At 33.0% G+C, this 22,431-nt stretch overlaps 1 protein-coding gene across 2 annotated transcripts in view; it reads right to left on the bottom strand.

Moving 5' to 3' along the window:
* Positions 1 to 17,704: 17,704 nt before the first annotated feature.
* Gycalpha99B (Guanylyl cyclase alpha-subunit at 99B) overlaps positions 17,705 to 22,431 on the bottom strand; it is an 84,046-nt gene continuing 79,319 nt past the window's right edge. For both annotated transcript variants that reach the window (XM_053760103.1, XM_053760104.1), the window contains exon 15: positions 17,705 to 22,405. In XM_053760103.1, the coding sequence (XP_053616078.1) occupies positions 22,334 to 22,405 (72 nt within the window). In that variant the 3' untranslated portion in view covers positions 17,705 to 22,333. The remainder of the gene's footprint in view (positions 22,406 to 22,431) is intronic.

Raw genomic sequence — 22,431 nt, forward strand, 5'->3', positions numbered from 1 at the left:
TTTGTTTCTCTTTAGTGACAAAATCGGAAATAATACTTTTTGTTTGCGAAATATATTTAACAATTTTATAACCTTTTTAATATAATATTTTTAATAATGTAAGTGTTTGTTTGTGGGATTGATCAAAGGAGTTAGCTTTGATGTTTTTGGTTGTCATAATTTTTAGAAATTTTGATGAATGATTTGTAATTTTGAAAAATATAAACATCAATTAGACGAATTTATTATGGAGCGCATGCGCAGCTTAACTAAATTGGAGCTAAGACATGTTTTTCTAATTGACAAATAATATTCACAAATCATATTATCAACTCCGATATTACTAAAAACAATGTAGACAACTATTATAACGGTGCTAAAAAATGGATTAAGTTATCCTTGGTAACAAAAAATGTCATGCCTAAGTTACATACAAAGTTTGTCCATAGACCGTAAAATTTAATCCTGGAATCGAACTTAATACTTTATTATCATCATTCTCATTAATCACTTTTTCAATTACACATCTAATCCGCTCAGTATTTCCCCAGAGAAGTCTCCTAGCTAATTGCCACGTAAATAATTGAATATGTACGCGAGGTTGAAATGAAAATTTAAATACGTATGTAGCGGCTTTATGTGGTTAAAACAGGGCTTTGCACTGACCTAATAAGATAATGGTTATATGGACAGATTAGGGATACAAATTTTTGTTAAACCGACTAAAATGGGATGGCCTCAGCTGCTTAATATACACATTATGGCTATTACCACACACATCACACACAGCAGAAAGGAATTTCATTTGAAATAAGCAGCAGCGTTGTTTTTATTTTCCTATTTCTGTCTGTCTTGTACTTGTATCTTGTTGTTGTATGTATGTATAAGAAAATAGCTGTTGTCGATGTTGGACACATAATTATGTCCAACATCGACAGCCATTTTCTCGGGCCATGACTGAAATTATGCGGGCCCATTACATATTAGCGGGTTTTAACGACTGCAAATACAAAAAGAACTAACGGTTTATCGTGCCTTCCGAAGCACGGATGAGCTCAAGATAATAAATTTTTGGTCACCCATCCGATCACCAACTATTGAGAGAGTGACTTAACCGCCATTTTCGCATAGCGCGCTAACCACAATCTGTTCAATACTACTATTATTATAAATGTACTACGAAAGTTTGTGAGGATTTATGTGTGTATGTTTATCACTTTTACATGAAAAATCTATTTGTTATGAAATTTGGTGAGTGGTATTTATATACCACCCTACATTTATATACATTTCTACCCCAGGTTATGCTGGGGTAGAAATGTATACCTACATTTTATCCCGAATTTTCCGGAAGTGAAGCCCCGGGGTGCAGCTACTAATAAAATAAATGTAAGTAAATAGGTTGAATATAAATAAAATATTTGTCTTTGCCGTTAAAATATGTTATATTAATAAAAAATTGGTTACACTCCGGGAAAAGTGAAAACTTGAATATTAACGTTGTGCATTTTTCACGTCTTACGAATTTTCGATCAAACCACGTGTCCTGGTACGAGTATAACATTTTTTACCCATCACAAAAAGTGCACTTCAAAAAAAAGTTTTCACTTCAAAAACAATTAAGTGTGACAGAGGTGCACCTCTGCATCCGCTTTATTCATTTCGAAAGTCGAGTATACCACTAGTTTATTATAAACTAGTGCGGAAGGAAATATCGCACAGACACGCAGAAAGTTGGAATATGATCCAGTGAACTCCGCACAGTGGTGAGCATCAAAACGACTGGACTATGCGAGGCGATATGTGAGGTTTTAAAATTATTAAATTTAAAAAATATCTAAAGTACCAGTCGGTTCACTTTTCAAAATATTTCATTCGCTATTTAAATATACAGTAGCGATGTTGGTCCAATGGTTACAATACCTGTATATGAACCGGTCCCAGGTTCGATTTTTATTCGTGCCGTGGGATTTTGTATCTGACTCATCTATACTATTATTATAAAGAGGTAAGCGTTTGTGAGTTTGTATGTTTGAGGCGGGTAATCTCCAAAACTACCAAACCGATTTCAAAAATTCTTTCACCATTAGACATTATTCAAGATTGCTATAGGTTTTATATCAAAATATTATATTTTATATCAAAATTCCCACGGGAGCGAAGCCCCGGGCAACATTTAGTGTACTTATATAGTGGTTTTCAACGAACACTACTTCCTCCCGATGTTTTCCTTCACAAAAAGCATGCTTTTTGTGAAGCTTCGTAGTTTATGGAGTTTTAATCTAATGAGTGAAAAGGAAAGGAATTTGAAAATCACTTCATTAATATTACCAACAAAGTCATTGTATATTCCACGTAATACTTATAAGACTCACAAATATAAAGAGTAAATACCATGTATTCAATCAAGACAGCATCAAAAAAGTTAAGTGGCCAGTAATTTTTTGAAATCATATTTTATTTCGTAAACTTAATACGGTAGGTATGTATTTTTTCATTTGAAAAGGTTTAACAGGTTACGTGCAGAACTGGTTTAACTCGAAGACATTCAATTAAATATTTAATATTTTACCCTTTATACATTCGTGCTTTATAAGTTTATAATAATTGTATGTGGCGCAGCTGTTCTGACGGTCATGCACGGTGGGTCGTATCAGCTTTATATTTCTGCTGCATTTGTATGCAATTTAATTGCAATGTAGTGTTCACATGCTTCACTAGTTTTAGAATGGGATACAATGTAGGGTTTATTGTTGTTAATGTTTCAATAAAGCTTTGTTATTATTGTAATTATCCATCGAAGCGGTGGTGGTGTAGTGGCAAAATCGAAATGACCAAAATTCATATCCTAATTGTGACAAATTAGTTTTTATTCAAATCTGATACAAATATTGAGCTACGCAAAATTAAATCAAAGTGAAATCCCTAATTTCTACAAACTCTTATCGTAAGCTCAGCAAAATATTAGAAGATAACATCGAACACCATACAGTTTATTGAATTAATTTCAGCAAGTCAACGCCCAAACACATTTACAAAGACTCGTGTTACGAGAGTAGCTGTCCGAGAGTCCAAGTAACTTTAATTTTACGATCACAATATTCTTTCTATAACATCTTTATATAACATTTGGTTATATAGAAATATGGCATCCAAAATTTTAAAGTTCCATAGAAATACATTATAGATGTACATTCTATTCCATAGATATACAATTATAAGTTTACTATAATTTTTACACGAGGGTTAATAACATTTCAAAAATGTTTTATTCAAATTTAAATGTAAACAATAATTGAACTAAGCAACAGTCAAAATGAGAGACTTGGTTTAAACTTTGTCAGCAAAGTCAACTAAAGTGGAGGAAAAAATATATTGTATATTCCACGTAATACCTATAAGACTTACAAATATAATATATTGTACGTATATATATTGTACGTATAAGAAAACGATCTCTGAAATATAAGGCTTTATGGCTGAGAAATAAATCGGAACATCGCTCATTCGTCGTTATGCATAGTTGTTTAAACATAGTTGTTTGACGCTAAAATTAAAATTAATTAATTAAAACCACTACATTTAACTAAATAGTTAAAACCACTTTGATAGAACTTGGTTTCTGAGTGAATATTACAAAATCAGTTAATACTAGCTTGGGCTCTCTATATCATTCTCTGTGATCATGTGTTACAGTAATGAACGTTGCGTGTCGGGGTATCATTAGGGAAATTATATTTGATTGTCTCCGCTATATGTCAATCGTAATGTAGATAAATGATGTGGCATCGCTTAAATAATGATATTATTTGCGAAATTTTCGTATTTTGCCTCATTAGAAAGAAAGAAAGAAATCATTTATTCGACAAACACATAAAATCCAAACATTAACATTTAAAAGAGTAACGAATATAGATCGAATACAATATGAAAGCCGAAATGGCGACCAGCTCAGCATGGTGCCGTGGTATCGAGCCAAGGCGCTGATTTTCAGCTGGAACCAAGTACAAAAGTAGGTGAGGTGGCAAAATAAACAAGTTAATATGTACGGAAACAGAAACAAACAACAGCAAACATTAGGACTAGATAGGAGACTAATGCACAAGTGTAGTGAAATAATGTTAATATGATGGGAGGTACATAAATAGGATAATATTTGAGGAATTAAACATATACTGACTTAGGAAAAATGTAAAAAAAGGAATGAAGATAAATTACATGGAAGCTATGGAATATATATGTATATAAAGTATAAATATTAAACTAGAAATAATTCAATGTATTGCCCTCAATTTGCAGCAATAAAGTAAACTCTTTGATGCGTTTACGGAATATTGTAACAGATGATTAGACCTTCAGACAGTAAAATTAGTCTGTCACATTAGCCATTTTAATGTCCCCAATGCTGGGGCCACTAGTCATTCTTGTTGATGGGTATGGACATGATAGATAGATAGAATTCGGATGGAAAGAGACACAAGTAAACTAAGAGAGTGCAGTAAACGTAATAGTATTAAATAAATTAAATAGACAAAAAATATAATAATAAAATAGAAAGATATAAGGGAAATACATAAATCAGATATGAGTAAAAATCGTTAGTACCTAAGTGTCGACAAGAGTATGTTTCGTAGAACAATAAATAAATATAATAGATGAAAGAAAACTATACTTAAACTAAGTAATATTACTGGAAGTATTATATAATCTGTGGACAAGTGTAAGACACACAACGCGTGCCAAAATTTTTAATCGCAAATCTCGGGTACATTTTGCCTCACCAATCTTCTTCATAGTCGTTATTCCTCATGGCTGAGGGTCGTGGTTATTACGTGGAATGAAACACACACAACAACATTCTTGGTATTATTATTGGAGTGGTTTGCCATTTCACACACAAGTTAATAAGAATCAACCAGGGTACAGGTTTCCTCACGATATTTTCCTTCACCGCCTCACCAATACACACACAAATTAAAAAAATGGTTTTAAAATTTACATTATTTTTAATTACACTGTAAGGTAAGAAAATGTGGCAAATGCATGGTCTAATGTTTGTTGCCCATTGTTTCAGAAGGCTTTGTGTATATCTGGCTCCTTTGGCGAACTAAGGATAGGCGCCACCCGTTTCATTGTTATGAATATGCTGCTTTTTTTTAGCTCTGACTTGTAAAAGACGAGAAATGAAAGTACTTAATGGCGCTGTTTAGTTATGAAACGTTATAACTAGCTTTATTTGGTTGAAAAATGTGTTTATCACAGGTATTTATATTATAATCATTTAGAATTTTACAAAAGTTATTAAAAAATTTACACTTTTGGAGTTTAGTGGCCATTTTCTTTTGAAACGACGTACAGAATGTCAAGCATAGTCTCACTCATGATAATCCTTATTCCACAAAAAAAAAAAACGGTTTCTGTTCTGAATTTATGACCGGTCGCTCGACATCAACCTCCTTTGGGGTTAGTATGTTATTTGTTGCCTATCAGGTGTCAAGATCCAGTTTTCTCGTACGCATATATGCTTCATCCTCAGACAATGGAATATAGGTGGTCCAATGCACACATGACACAGAGACATGGTTCGCAGTGCGTTTTTACCGCTGCGGCCGCGCTGTCATTATGAACTGTCAATTTTCTTGAATCATTTCCAAAATTAACGATTAATAAAATTGACATTACCACAATACTTATTAATTATTTTATAGTCAGATAGTAAAACAAATTTTTGTCTGTGTTAAAATTTGATAAATTGCAATGACAGCGCGACAGCAGCGCAGCGGTCGAAACGCTCTGAGAACGACACAAATATGTTTTTTTTTTTTTGTTTCGTGACTACGTCGTAATTATTTAGCCATGATGGCAGACTGATTTAGTCATTTCCTTTCACTGCTGTGCTTGGCTCCTTGCCAGCTGTTCGTTGCATTAGCAGGGAAATTTCCATAATTTCAACTAACTACTTACTCTTATCTTCAATTATTCGAGTTATATTATACTTAGTGTCATGCCTGTGTATAAAATAAAATTTATAAATGCATTCACATAATGAAACACGATAATGAAATGACTGAACAATTTTATTTATAGTAACATTTGCTGAAATTTATCCCTTTTTTGACGTAAAAAGAGGGGTGTTACAAGTTTAACGTGTCTGTCTGTGTATATGTGTGTTGGCATCGAGTGTTCTTAGCCATGTTTCATGAAAATCGGTTCAGCCGTTCAAAAGTTTTAGCGAAATGAATATTGAAAGTCGAAAATTTAATTACTCAAACTCCTGACGACCTCTGTGGCGCAGTGGTAAAGTGCTTACCTCTGAACCGAAAGGTCCCGGGTTCGATCCCCGGTCGGGTCATGATGGAAAATGATATTTTTCTGATTGGCCTGGTTCTTGGATGTTTATCTATATATGTATTTGTTATAAAATATAGTATTGTTGAGTTAGTATCCCATAACACAATTCTCAAACTTACTTTGGGGCTAGCCCAATCTGTGTGATTTGTCCTAATATATTTATTTATTTATAAATAAAACTGTTGTACTTTTTTGGTGAATAAAGTTATTATTATAAAAAACTTGTGTTTGTTAATGAGTAAAAAAATACTTATATTGATAAATATTTAAATTAACTAAATCAGACGATTGATCAAATTTAATTTCAATTCAATATAAGTATTCAATGAAGACGTGAAATAAATCAATTCTCCATTAATTCTGGTTGGTCGATCCTTTTGATCCAATCCGAGGAAAGTTAATTTTCTTTTGCCTTTGCTTTTTTAAAGTGAATAAAATGCAGTAGATTGGCTGTTCACAGTTTGAACATGTAACGTTTGGTTTTTAAGACAATGTGACGGCCGAAAACAGCCAGTCATAAATATTTATGACATATTTAAGATACATACTGAAAAAAGACATGAATATGATCATGACAGGAATATAATAACTCGGTGGCGCAGTGGTAAAGTGCTTGCCTCTGAACCGAGAGGTCCCGGGTTCGATCCCCGGTCGGGTCATGAAGGAAAACGGTCTTTTTCTGAATGGCCCGGCTCTTGGATGTTTATCTATATATGTATTTGTTATAAAATATAGTATCGTTGAGTTAGTATCCTATAACACAAGGCGAGAACTTACTTTGGGGCTAGCTCAATCTGTGTGATTATATTTATTTAGTCTTTTTTTGTTCAATAAACTTTTAGCCATGTTCGCCTAAGTATTATTATTATAGTATTATAAGTAATTGGAATTGCAGATTCCTGGCTACATATCTATAGTAATCTTTATTATAACATGCTTTATAAACAAAAAAATATAAAACTTTCCATTTGGGTATTGGGCGCACAGACAAACTTGGCATTTTGAAGTAATACAGGTAACTTCGCCTGTTGTAATATGTTATTGCTAACACTGATATTAGTTTTTCAAGTCGCCTAAAGCCGTCTGGTAATAAAATAGGTAAAGTCAATAGCACTTAAGCCTACCCGAATTCATTGTAAATTCGCCTTTATTGCCGCGACATTAAGATCCATGTAGAGTAACTTGAAATGCAACCGAATGTACTAATATAATTTATTTAATTGAGTAACATTTGTATAATATAAGAAACACTTATAAACATACAGTTACATACTTACCCATTAAATATATCTTTACGACCGAAAATCGCCTCACGTGTTTTTTCCTAAAAGTCCCTTTTCGCGTCCCTTTGCCATTGAAAAGAGGCAATTGATAGAAACCGTAAAGAGAGTGGTACACAAAAGCGGGTGATCGTGTGTGAAATAGGCTTAGAACGCAGGTGAGAAGGATTTTTCTGATATTTTTAGGGTTCCTCAGCGAGATACAATAAATATTTTAAGTATATATTTAATAGCACAGAAAGATAGATATAATTTTGCAATTGTTTTATAGGAAACTAGCATTTGCCCGTGGCTTCGCCCGCGTGATTTCCATGGGAGCAGTTATTTTTCCGGGATAAATGTACCCTATGTCATTCTCCGTATTTCAAACTATGTATGCAAAATTTCAAGAAGATTGTTTGAGTACATAGAGCGTGAAAAGGTAACAAACAAACAAAACATACTTTCGCGTTTATAATATTAGTCCGTTTTTCAATCTTTGTATGTATCACGTATGTATGAATGTCCTATGATTGTTCCGATGGAATTTTGTAACTCAATTTTGTTCCAAAGTCACACACTTAGGAATAAGGTATCTTTGACGATAATAAAATCTTGTGACAAAAATGATATTGTAAAAAAATATTACGTATTAAGTGGATGAAACGATTCTCTTGGCAATATTAATGGAGTGGTTTGCCATTGGTGATAAGTTATCAATTAGGGTGCAGTTTTCCTCACGATATTTTCCTTCACCGGAAGCAAGTGGTGGTCTATGAATAGTAGTAATCATGAGTCATATTGGTATACAAACTCATGCGGCTCGAGTAGGATAAGAACCTGGCACCTTTCGATCACAGGCGGACAGGACGGTCTAATCACTGGACCACAACCGCAACGTCAGCTCTATAGTATTATATCAAAGATCACAACTTTATTAATTCCATCACTTAAGATAGCGACAAAATTACCCAATGGGACGTAACCGTCAACATTTTGCCTGTGCATACCAACCACGCACTACAACTGGGATTTCGTTTTGGCGACGAAACTGGTTTAATCTGGTTTTAACTGGGGCAAACTAGTGAGATCTAATTTGTAAGTGCTGTTTCCAGTTTTGTTTCTGTTGTGTGTATTTCATGGCTGAATTTAATAATTATTTTACTACAGTAAACGTCTAAGTAATTAGTTTTTAGACGGAGTTTGTTTTACAGAAACGTGTATTTACATTGGTTTTCACATTAATTTCTATTACCAACCAGTAATTTCATTTGCTTTAAAATAATATTAATTCAATTCTATTTAATTTCTATTCACCCGCGGCTTCGTCAGCATAGAATAAACAAGTAATTACTTCTGACAGCATAATTATATTTAATGATTAATGTAATCCATGCCAGATAACTAATTTCTCTGACAAATATTTTTGTGTGATAGCCAATTAAGTCTGTCTTTGATCGCCGTTTTAACATTATTTTGTTACAAACTTTCCCCAAATTAATATGGTCTTGTGGGGGTGGGTGATTTTTGAAAAACAAGTACCTAGCCTATGTTTGAAAAGATGTCGTACAAGGCCACTAAGAGACACAGCCTAGACTGCAAAATAACAGTAGCATTCCCAAGGGTTGTAAAAATTTTAAGGTAATTTTTAACGCTAACCCCGGTCTTCGTTGCGTCACAACCCAGATCGCAGACTTTTTTTACTCTAAAATTCTGTGGATGATATACCTCGGATATTTCCCGTAATTCCCGTGGAACCACTGAAGCGAAATCACGGGACACAATCTGGAACTTGGCAACGCAACACATTCCATTAGTTAGGAGTACAAATCTCAATTTCGCCTACAAATATTGGTTAAGCCGACTCACAGACAATTAACTGTATTTACTATGCAAATGCGTTTAGTTAATACGTTTGAACATGTTGCCGCGCTTACAGACATGTGGAACATTTGAGATGATTAATTACACTATTCTCAAAACTGAAACGAAGGTATCTGATAATAACATTAATTAAATCGATCTAACCATTGTCGGATAAATCGAAAATCATACGTAAATTAAAAATGGCGATGAATTGATAAATTCATCGTCTTTTTATGTTGGTTAAAAATTATGTGTGTGCGGCATGGCAGAGCAAAAACATAGCGCGATTTAAAAATACATTATTTTTCTAAACACTTATTTGTACACCAGACAATACTATGGGTGGGATGCACCGTCAACTTTGACGTGAACTTTAACGTGCGAGAAACAGATACGGAAAAAACAGAAAAAAGCAAAGTACGCCATTTTGTATAAACGTCAGCGGTGCGCCGGTCAAAGTCAATGTCAAATTTACGGTGCAACTCACCCTATAACAAGTTTTTCACAAAAATATCACAACGTTTAATAATCTTCAGAGAAATCTTATTGCATTCAACAGGTGCAGTTGAGGAGTTCTGGTTGATTCATCTATTTATATATATGATATCAAGGCATTGTCGTCCAAACTGAACGTGTATACAAAATTTTTGCACAATCTGTTTGAAGCAGTTATCTTCAAACTGCTTCAAAATTAGATTGCAAGATTCCACTCGAACATACATACATATATATTGCGACTTAGATTGAAGCTTGTAAAATAACATACACGTACAAAATCAAATAGCAGGAATATTGTGTGCGACCATCAGGCACTCAATCCAAAACGCCCTCGGCTAGTAGTTCTCTGTTTAAACCAGCTCCATCGTGTTCAACAAATTTGAGAATGGGTTGCACTAGTCAACTTTGATGTTAACTTTAACCTCCAGTAAAACGCGAAGTACGTCATTGTGTCTAAATTTCAGCGGCGTGCAGGTAAATGTCGTCGTCAAAGTGTCAAGGTGCAACTCACCCCAACGGTTTCTCCGTTTTAAATCGCTCGAGAACTTGAAACTCGTCAATTTTTCATCGCCTAGCATCGAGCTGAAATCGATACAAATATATTTCGGGACGTACCGTCTGTCTGCTCTATTTGAATCCCGTTTAAAAGGTTGTCCCCATATTTCAAGATACATTTGAAAGAGTTCGTATACGAGTTGGAGAAAATGGTACGATTTCCGACGCTGTTGGTTAGATTAAAACCAGACCAGAATACCAAATATTGGAAATATTATGTTTTTTCTAAAAATAATCTTGTAATCGAAAAGATAGTATATTTAAATATGAATTATAAGGATCTAACTTAATCTTATTTATTCATAAAATAACTTTTTTTTTGCAATCTGTAGGTGAAGTGAGAACCTTATTTCCCACTTATTGCGGTCCATAGCAAAATCTGGCCAATCTTTAATAAATAAATAAATATATTAGGACAAATCACACATGAGATTGAGCTAGCCCCAAAGTAATCTTTCGAAAATTTGTTTAAATCGTCCCGACATCTACTCCTTGGACTGTGGTCCTAAGGTACTCAGAAAGGGACAAATTTTTCAGATCGTTATGGCCGCATGTCACACAAGTGATTTACATATAGTTAACATTTGTTTTTATTAAAATATCCATAGCTGATTGAAATAAAACATTCAAAACAAATTTGGTTTTAAACTTTTACGAATAAGAAGTTTGGTGCACTAATATTAATTACATAAATAATTGCTAACGGAATACGAATAAATAAAATAAAAAAACTAAAGAATCTGGCGTAAACAATACCCCGCTTAGTAAAAACCAATTAAAATCGCTAGATCGCAGGTGATTCGATTAAGTGCATTCGGTGAATCGAGTTAACAGACGCCAGTTGGAATTCTGATACCATCGATTTATTTGCTGCTGTGACTGAATTTTTAACGATTAACATTTCACAATTTTTTGATTAACAGTATCGCATACATTTCTTTTCTCAATAAATCTATAACACTACTTACCTCTCCCTCTCTGATTCAAGCTTTTTCCTGGTAATATTCTCTGGCAGCACAATCGAATAATATGACAAAGCCTCTAATTAGTGAATTAGTTTGTCATATTATACGAATAATATGACAAACTAATTCACTAATTAGAGGCTTTGTCATATTATACTCACTAAATTCTTTATCTTCTTCGTGTAAAGGTGAATGTGCAACGGTCATGTCTAGATCATTTTGTGCCAGAATTTTGACACTACTATAGCGCGTGGTGTTGCCTTCATGACGTCGTTAGGGGAGCATGTATGGAATATCGTAGGGTGTGATTTAGTTTTATTATTTTTATAGGTAAAATGAAAATTCAAATAAATTTGTAAGTACAAAAATTTAAATCATGACAAATATTCATTCAATTTTAACAATAAAAATGCATAAATATTTCTTAACACACATGAAAAATAAATATTTTAATTCAACTAAAATAAATGTACCTACCTAAATAATGTCCAATTTAATTCAAACTCGCTGGATTTGAAAAAAATTTTTAATTTTTTTTAATTTTTTTCAAATTAGAGTAAAACCTAAGAACAACTTTTTTATTATAAATTTTGGATTCAGATTTTAACTGAATATTTAAATTTCAGTTGTGGGCACAAAACAAGTGCTTCTATGAATTGTACATGCACTTCTTTCATCTGATAAATTGTCCCACTTATTTCAGCAGCCAGCTGAAGCTTCGGGGCCAGGATCCTCTTTCCTCTAAGAAAGTGAAAATGATAATACATTTTTGGTCACCCATCTTAGAACCGACCATTGAAAAAGTTGCTTAACTGACTGACTAAACCGGCTGCTACAGAATTCCTCTAATTCACAATATTTTTGCTTAAAAACTTACACCTCAGAGACGCGAAGTACAACAAAACAACCCTTAATTCTGTGTTAATTATGACAGTATTTGAGAGTGGTCGTGTCGGCCCGGGGGTAGTATTAGCATGTGGGGAATTAATTAGAGTTATATACGGGTTAATCTTGTTCACTTTTGAGTTCTTTATTATAAACGATTTATTAGAGAAATAGAATTTAATACCTGTTTCGTCACACCAATGAAAAGTTTTTAAAAGTTTGATACCTTATACATTTGTTTACAGAACTTAATTCCTTCGAAAAAAAGAACATTTTGGCACTATCCAAATAAATAACAGTGCCATTGGTTAGTTTTAACTTACTATGTTGACGACCTCAGTGGCGCAGTGGTAAAGTTCTTGCCACTGAACCGAGAGGTCCCAGGTTCGATCCCGCAAATGAAACCTAGAACACTCGATATGATTGATATGAGAGAGATAATACATTTTACAAGTTACACATGAAATAAACAAGTTTATTTGTTAGACAAATTAAAAAACTAATTGATCAAACATATCTAAGAAGCACTGCATAAAAATTAGCTATCAAATAAAAAAAAACCGCATCGAGATCGGTTCACCCGTTGATGAGCTACGGTGAAACGTACACAGACAGACACACTTAGCGGTCAAACTTATAACACCCCTCTTTTTGCATCGGGGGTTAAAAATACAAAATGGTATAAATGGCTAGATGGGGATAGTAATAACTAAGACAATCCAATTATACCATCAAAATTGATGGATCTCAAAACAACAATTAAATATTATTTGAACCGTTCCATTAAACCGTGGCTAACCGTTTAAATACGATGTAGTTTACACAGATTCCCAAAGGGTTGCTTTTAGTGGTTACCAAGTTTTGTACAACTACACAACTTACTGATAGTTTCAGGTTATATAAATAGACATCTCAGGGTGGGTTGCACCAATCAACTGACAGAAAATCGCAATGTACACCATTCGCAATGTACATTTAAACGACCGCGGCGAGCTGGTTAAAGTTTATTTTGACATTCATTTTCACTGGCACAGCGGTAAACAAATATTATTATTATGTTTCTCCTTTTAAAAATTCACGGCGCTAAGTCCGGTCCTTTGAGAGGCTTGTGTGGGGATATTAATTATTATTCTTATTGGTGGAATTGAAATTCAATAGTATTAGGTTGCCAGCCTACTGCCTATAAGAAGACACTCTTGTTAATACTTATAATATAATTTATAATTGACTTTTACAATCTGCGCGGGAGAAGCACCTATCCCATTCTATATTTTTGTTGTTCCCTGAACATCAAGGAAGACATAAATCATGATATTACCTACAGTGTTGATATCAAAGACATCAAATCGATATCTCTTTGTCAATAACAAAATCAGTATTCAGTACACACGCACACTTTACTGTGAATACATTTCAAATGTTTTTCTTTCCAGTTCAATATCGGATTTTTCCAATGAAAATGTAAAATCTGTGTAGGTTTTTAACTCCATTAGTCGAACGCGTACACAGTTTTTCCGATACGTGTTTTTAACATCGAGAAAATAAAAAAGTTGAATTTCCGGTGCAAATATAAAGCTATCCGATGATTTCGTTTGAGCGCTTTTTCAATAATATTGATATGGCTACAGGTTGTTTTAGCAAAAAAATAATACTTATAATTTTATATTGGATTTTAACGTTTGATTTTGTCATTAGTTAATCACACTTAACATCATTTAAATGTTGGACATGTGTTTGATAGATAGATAGATAGATGTTTCATTTCACTGATGCAAAATATATGGATTACGAAAAAATTTGGTATACGGCTAGAATGTAACCTGAAATTGCATTTAGGGTACGTTTTATCCCAAAATTACGAAGAATTGTCGGGTGTAACTATTATATTATAAATGCGATAGAAAATTTGTTTGTTCATTTGTTAACTTTTCAGGCTTTATCTACCCAATCAATCTTCTTGAAATTAGCGCACCTGATAGATTGAAATACTTACCTACGGAGAAGGACATGCTATCTTTTGAACTTGTGCCGTGGGAAATTTACGCGGGTGGAGCTGCGGGTAAAAGCTAGTATTCTATAATATTGCTCATGCATCATATATCTATAAGTACAACAAGAAAAACAAATAGGTAAAACAAAATGAATATTTTTATTTTATTATCATGTAACAATAGCAGAAACTGAGGCACTATTAACTCGAGTAACTTAATACAGGATAAACTGCACAATTGAATTTTATATATATATATATATATATTTCTAATATTGTTTCTCCTATTGGGAAATAAATATAGGATATTGCATATTTGCACCTACTGTATATGCCATAAATTATTTGTATTGTATTATAACCAATCATAATATAGTTATTAGTTTTATTTTGCGGAACTCACCAGCCACAGGTTTTTGTAAACATCAATGGTGAGACCTTGCGTGTACCGAATTGTTTAAAAGGAATAAATGAATTTTGAATAACATATTCCGTTCGGATGAACTAGCGGGCAATAGCTAGTGTAATAATAATGCAAACAACAATTGCACAATGTCAATAACACTGGCCACCTAATTTTGTAACCAGAACAGTATTTTAATATTACTTCATAAACAAATGGTGAAATATTTACAATGGAACGTGATGAGAACCAATGTTTATGATAGTTGATTTATGTTCCAAATAAATCATAGTACCTATTCTGTTTCAAGTTTATACGCGATGAACAACGAAACATATAACAATTACGGAACACACATGGGTACATTGAACACCGAGAAAATAAAATAACTGTTGCAATGAGGGTGTATGCTAAGGCCTGAGACGAAGTCGAGGGTTTTAAACACGCGAGTTGAGCTGAAATTCGCCAACGTTGAATTGTAACGCGACGTAAAAATTACACCTGTCCGATATATAGCTAAGAATCAGTGTGTGTTCGACCGCTAAGAATAAGGCAAATCCTTATTAATATTCTTAACAATTGGAAAGTTTGTCTGTCACATTTTCACAGTTAAATTGCTGAACCGATTTTAATTAAATTTAGTATGCATTTAATTATGTAACCGAGTTTAGGTTCATAGTTTTTTCAAATTTTTATCCCCATAATCCATATATGGAGGGTAAAAGGGAATGTTAAACGCACCATATAGTTTTCGCCGCGGGCGCAGCTGCGGATAACAGCTAGTCAATGTATAAAAATAGTAAATGTACAGAAGATCTGACGCTGAAGAAGAGAGAGGTATTAAGATACCAATACAGTATATTCCTGTCTCTAGAGGACATTTTTATTCCTCTTTTCTATTAGGATTTCTCGTGACGTTTTAATGGAAAATGCTAATATTATGCGAGTATAGTTTCCTTGGGCGATTTATGATACTACTGCGCTAGAGATATTTTTCTATTATACAGATTACGTTCTAAGCGTCACAGACGCCATGACATGCCGGAGCGTTTAGTTTGAATCAAATGCTTTAAAACGAAAATGATCTAATGACTGATTTCTTCTGAAATATTAAAATTGGGTTGCTCCAGTCAACATTAGCTTTAAATACAAAATAGAGCGATTCCTTTGTTTTACGCAGATTAAAGTTAACGTCAAAATTTACTGGTGCAACCAACTTAAAACTTAAGTTTAGCACGGGGTAAAATAATGTAAAGGCTAGCTATTGCCCGCGGCTTCGCCCGCGTGAATTTCATAGTAAAATTTAGGATATTCTTTTATCGCGTATTCTAAGACTGGTAAACATTCTCATCTATAGTTCAATTAATAATATAATGGATTTGAAGAATTGACAACTAGCATAATATTAGTTGAATATATTTGCATTCACATGGCCATATATGCGGAAATGGGGGTAAGTGAGGTAACGCTCGATGGTTTTATAGTCCATAAATGAAGTCGATAGCTTGGATCCAGTGTTTTATTTTACGAGGTGTTGTGGAGAAGTGATTGAAATTTCCAGAAGTAGTGACTTGATGGTTATTTTTGACGACTTTCCTTGACTTGTTATCTATTAATTAACTTTAAAATACCCATTTCTTCTAATCTACGTGGGGAAATAAAATTAGTTTTGCACGAAAATTCCAAATCGCGCACAACTTTACAATCACAACATTATGTGATTTCTAACACGGTGTCCCAGACGAGCGACAAACGTGGTCAGGATGCACCGCAGCTCGATGTGTATATACAAAATGGCCTGTGATATCGTTACATAAAGAATTATATTTTTATGCATCACAAATACTGTCCAGGATTTATGTTTTACTGGCCACCGACAAAAAAGAAATACATTGTTTCATTCTTGATTTAAATATTTTTTCACACTATGACACATACAAAAATATTACCGCCGATTGCTTCTATGTGATTTTTGATAAATTCATTGTTAATTTGGAAAAGTCAATATAATTTCATTTAATTACTACATAGTTTTATCTATTGCTGACGAAAAATTTTTGGTCAAATACCTATCAAATTTTTTATTATTTTTTTTTATTAAATAATCCATTTTTTTATTTCTATGTTTTATATTCAAGAAACATAAATACACCTATATAAAGTATATAAATACCTCTCTTTTGAATTTTCCCAAATACTTCCTCAGCCGTTGAGCGTCGGAGCCCAGGGTCTACTGTCCGCATAAACATACACTTCATTCACACATTAATCCAGAATTAGGTAATAAGTAACTTTTCTATATTCGAATTAATTTATTATTGAACATACGGACAATTTCAATTCAACCCGCATTTCCCTGTAACGTGAGGGATAAATCGCTCCAATGTGTGATCACTTCCTATCCTGATCTAGTATTCAGCCAATGTAACTGTACTTTGAATACATTTGGCGATTTTGGCGACTTCACCAAGAAGTATGTTTTTAGGTATGTATTCTTATTAGGATATATTATGAGATTTACTCAATTTGCTTTGTTGGAATATATATTGAACAATAGATTTTCTCTAATACAAAAAAGATGGAATTTTTATTTAATTTAGAAATGTTAACTTTTAGGGTGAGTTGCACTGTCAAATTTGACGCTGACTTCAACCGAGGCGCTCACAGCTGACGTTTATATAAAACTGCGTACTTGGCGTTTTTAATACCGTCAAAGTCGACGGTGCAACGACTTTCAAATATTTTACAAACGTAGATTTTGCAGTTTCCTCACTTATTTATAAAAAAGTTAAGTTACTTTATGCTACATTATGTTTTGTCTCTGTCTGTCAAACTCAAGTACTTTAAAGCGCGAAAGCAAATTTTAATTAAAAGTATGCTTTGACGTTTTTGTGAACAAGAGGGTTGAAAGCTAGTCAGTTATATGTGATCAGTGGAATGAAACAGCGACATATAAAAGAAACATTTTTATTCCAGAGTATTCACTAACAGTGCTTTCACAGTGATTTTCTTAAAGAAATGCTATTAATTTAAAAAAAGGTTTAAAATAGCGTGATCCGCAAACAGCTTACATATTATATTTCTATTAGACTTAAGAGATCTGTCTTTATATGTTAAGAAGAAGGCCGTATACTTACGCGATTATATTTTAATCAAATGTAAATATTTACATATGTAGAGGAACCTACAAATTAAATTTTGTTCTCGAACAAATTAATTAAAAAAAAATATTTTAATGTTATTGTAAAATGGATATTTCAAGTTGTGCTACAAACATTATCGTATCACTTTACATATTTGCCTATTTTTTTAAATATCATTGTTATACATACATATAATGTAATTAGATTGTGAAAACATCGATAATTTAATGCGTGATAATATGTATGTACGTGTATGTATAACTAAGATTAAATTTCTGATCTTGAAATAAATTTGCATAGACCTTAACAAAAAAAAATTTATTAGTTTACTATGAATAATACATGAACATATTACATACATGAGTCTACATTTAAACAACGATTTTCCTATATTAATTAACGGATACACGCCTATATCTAACGAAGGACCTAAATTGTTGCAGATTATGTTTCAAAAGCCGTCGAAGCCTTGCGAGGTACGTGCGCCTATGGCTGGACTCGACTAGTGCTTTACTATGCTGTGCTAACTGATATTAAGTTTTGAATGATTAACTCCAGTTAGCACAGTATAGCAGAGCACTAGTCGAGTTCCAGCATATCGTTGCCTCGGACGAGGCGCGTGTTATCATAATACCTCGCTGCCTCGCGAGGCAACTAAAAGACGCATTGTAAAAGTACATGCCTCACAAGGCCGCTCAGTCAGTCCCAACCTATATCCTACTATAGAAGTACATAAAGTAGTCACAAAAGTTTAACAAAATATTTGTATGGGTATTTATGGTCAAGTGTAGGTATACAAATTTTCAATTTGTCAAAACTTTTGTATTATTTTTTAGTATTCTTCATAGTCGTATTCCTCATGGCTGAGGGTCGTGGTCATTACGTGGAATGAAACACACACAACAACTTTCTTGGCATTATTAATGGAGTGGTTTGCCCTTGCCTTCTCTATTTCACACACAAGTTAATAATAATCAACCAGTGTGCAGGTTTCCACACGATGTTTTCCTTCACCGGAAGTAAGTGGTGATCGATGAAAACTACTATACATGAGTGAGATTGGTATACAAACTCATGTGGCACGAATAGGATTCGAACCTTGGACCTTTCGATCTACAGGCGGGCGTCTTAACCATTACACCACCACCGCTTTTTAGTATACTACAATAAAAATTATTCTATTGTTGAGTATTAAAACAAAGTGAGTATCATATGATTGTAAAGGTACTATAGAAATTACCTTAAAAAATATATGTTAAATCTCTTATGGCAAAATGACTAGAAAATATTTTCCTAATATTAAAATGACTAGATGAAACCGCATTATACCTAAGCGATATGTGCTGTAACCGCTCGAAGCATAGCATTATGAACCTTATTAAATTACAATATAGCTTATATTACAATAATTGCTATTACTAGATCACAACACTGCAAAATTTTAATGGAATGTATTGATACTATACCAAAAGTCTCTATCCATTAGACTGGATCATGTCTGTGTCATGGTACTCACGGTAATCTGTAGTATTAGCCGATTTTAGGATATATAACACACTAGCTCGCTGTCAGTTTTCGTCTTGTCAATGTAAAATATGTCTACAGACGTCGGTTTAAAGCTCAATTTCATTCAACATCATCTTGCCAGGTTAAATTGGTACCGCATGTCACGACACGACCCGGCAATTGAAATATGAACTTTAATGTGTCCTTCGTAGACACAGTTTACATTGACAGCAAATTTGTGAATGGCTAGCCGGCAGCTTGGACAAGAAGATATAATAGCTATGACAACCAAAGCTCGTTGTCCGTTTAAAAAATAACCTTAAATTTTTTAAGCTCGGCCGCCTACCTGCCCTCAATCAACCCTCTTTTAGAACATTATTGTTACCCATCGGCTGTTAAGGCTTTATATCCTTTAGTTGCCATGAACAATATCCACAGGCTATAGAGTAATCAAATTCTAGGGCGCAAACCACACACCTCAAACCTCATTTCCTGCCACGGTAATAGTATGACACAATCTATTAGAAAGAGATCGTTTGATCACTAATATGGATGGATTTATTTAAAAAAGCAATGAAAAATAAATTGATAGAATGATAATTTATCGCGAATGAAAGAGTGGTACATTTAGGTAATTATTTTGTTAATGTATCACAGGTAAATTAAATAATTATGTAATTAATGGGTAGAGTACACATTTTTTCCTGATTCAAATTCTAAATCTTAATTTAATTAAAATTAAAAAAATAAGCGGATTACTACATCAAGTTACATCTATTATGTAAATGGAATTTAACAGAATCGACAAAAAAAAATTGTATTGCTCACAATAGTAAATACATGACGTATTGTGTAATAGCAGTTATAGATTACACGCAAAGAGATTTGTTTTTAAATATTTCATAAAATTGTATTCTTCTATCAGAGCCCCATTAAATTTCCCAATTAACACTAAGTACTCAAATTAAAAGTTTTACTAAGTAAAAGATGAACAAAATAAAGAATGTTATGTATTTTTAATGACCGGTGTTTGAAAACGAATACTTTCCTAGAGTGAGATGCTCGGGAATGGGGTTCTCAGGGAATAACCCGAATAAATAAAATCTAGCGTTCGTAGTTTGAAAATGGAACTTTTTATATAGAACACAATTTAGGTGTATTTTTTCTATACCGGTAACTTTGACGAAATACTAACTTCTAAATGATTATTCCTAAAATGTTTATGAATAAAAGCTTTCCTATCGGCAGCTGAAGATAGTAAGCACACTAACTACTTTAGAAATTACGCTTTTTTTGAAATCTTATCTTATTTACAAAGATGTCTTAAATTAACCTAATTTTATCATAACTAAAAAAACGCATTTTTACATTAATTATCGTATTTTCTAATATTTCACTGAATTCTTTTATTTTTACTCTATATTATAGGCAATTTAATGCAACAATGTCAACGAACTTTGTCTTTGTTTGTCATAAGCTATACACTAGATAGATTAAAGCATTAGAAGAATTCATAGGAATAATATTTAAGAAAATACTTTTAGAAAGATTCCGTAACGAAGTTATTAAAGTTTTAATAACTAATAGAATTATCTCCATAATATCATGGGTTTTATATTTTTTTATAATAAATTCGAAACGCGTATTTGCTTTCTAAAACTAATTTTCTTAACATCACTTCATTACAATTATCTACTGCGATTTTTAAATCTATGTAAGTCGTAATTATCCCAGGTTTCAACTTTATATACATCTTACAAAGACAGTAAAGCTTTACATAGATCACTATATTCTAGTTAAACTATGACTTGGTACATAGGACTGTAGGCTTGGCCATAGGTGACATCATCCAGATATCAGTATAGATACCTATAGTACATTTCTAAGCCTGACGGAATATCGGATTCTCGTTTGAATGTGAAGTCGATACTTGTGGAACAAAAGTTGTTTATGGTGTTGGCTGTCTAGACTAGCGAATTTAGTGGTGTTTTATTATGGAATCTTTTATAATTTGTCTCTCTCGAGCACTAGGTAGAAAACATTAATGGACAGCACTCAGTGGTCCACACTAAGCACTAAGCTTGTATCTCGGGTACGATCGTCAAGACGAGGTGATTACCGCCTAATACTAATATTATTTATTCTAGTGGAATAAAGAATTATTTCACATAATACTTACCTATTGTATTTTTTCATGATATGCCGTAGAATTTATACAGTTTCCACTATGATCAAGCCCGCAATGCCATAAAAATGTATTTATAAAGAACGCTCAGAAAGAAACACTAAAAGCAGAACTAAGATTTTTACAGTTTTAAATCTCCTTTCTCAATAAAATAGAGGAGTCTATGGCTCTTGTTTTTGTCTATAGTGCTGTATATGAATAAAGACAAATAACACTTTTACTCACTTTTAAAGCAATACATTTATAATTGTTACATTTACTAATATTTTTGAAGTGCGCCTCTAATAAAGTTCGTTTATGACATATGATAGGCGGAAAATGTACGATGACTTAATATAGGTATCTCTGTCGTTTATAAGCAAATAGATTACCATCCTGCTCGTACAAATCATGTAGGTATTATTTTATCGCAAAATTTAAATACGGAACATTTGTCGGACGCTATTTCGAACCACCGTTATTCCATATAATCCGTTTGTCTTAAAAACATACTTCAATAGATTTAACAATTGAAAGGGCCAAGAGCTCTTTGTGTTTTAATAATGTACAAAAGATTGAAAGTCCTATAAGAGGATTATAACTTTGGAAAACATTTTTACATCAAACATTTTGATGAACAAAGTTTTTAAATCAACTGTTTACAAAGCAATTAAGACAAGTATTTACAATGTTACATTTTCCCCTAAATTACGATCCGCAGCTGATTGTGACGAAAACGCTTCTACACTCTTTTTTCGTTAATAAGATTTTAACTATCTACTTCCCCCGGTTTTGCTTGCTCGATTCCGTAAAACTTCAGCGCGTCTTGTATGTGTTGGACCTGTTAAATATAAAATATCTTTAGGA

Source organism: Plodia interpunctella, chromosome 20 (assembly GCF_027563975.2).
Source record: "Plodia interpunctella isolate USDA-ARS_2022_Savannah chromosome 20, ilPloInte3.2, whole genome shotgun sequence".
NCBI lineage: Eukaryota > Metazoa > Arthropoda > Insecta > Lepidoptera > Pyralidae > Plodia > Plodia interpunctella.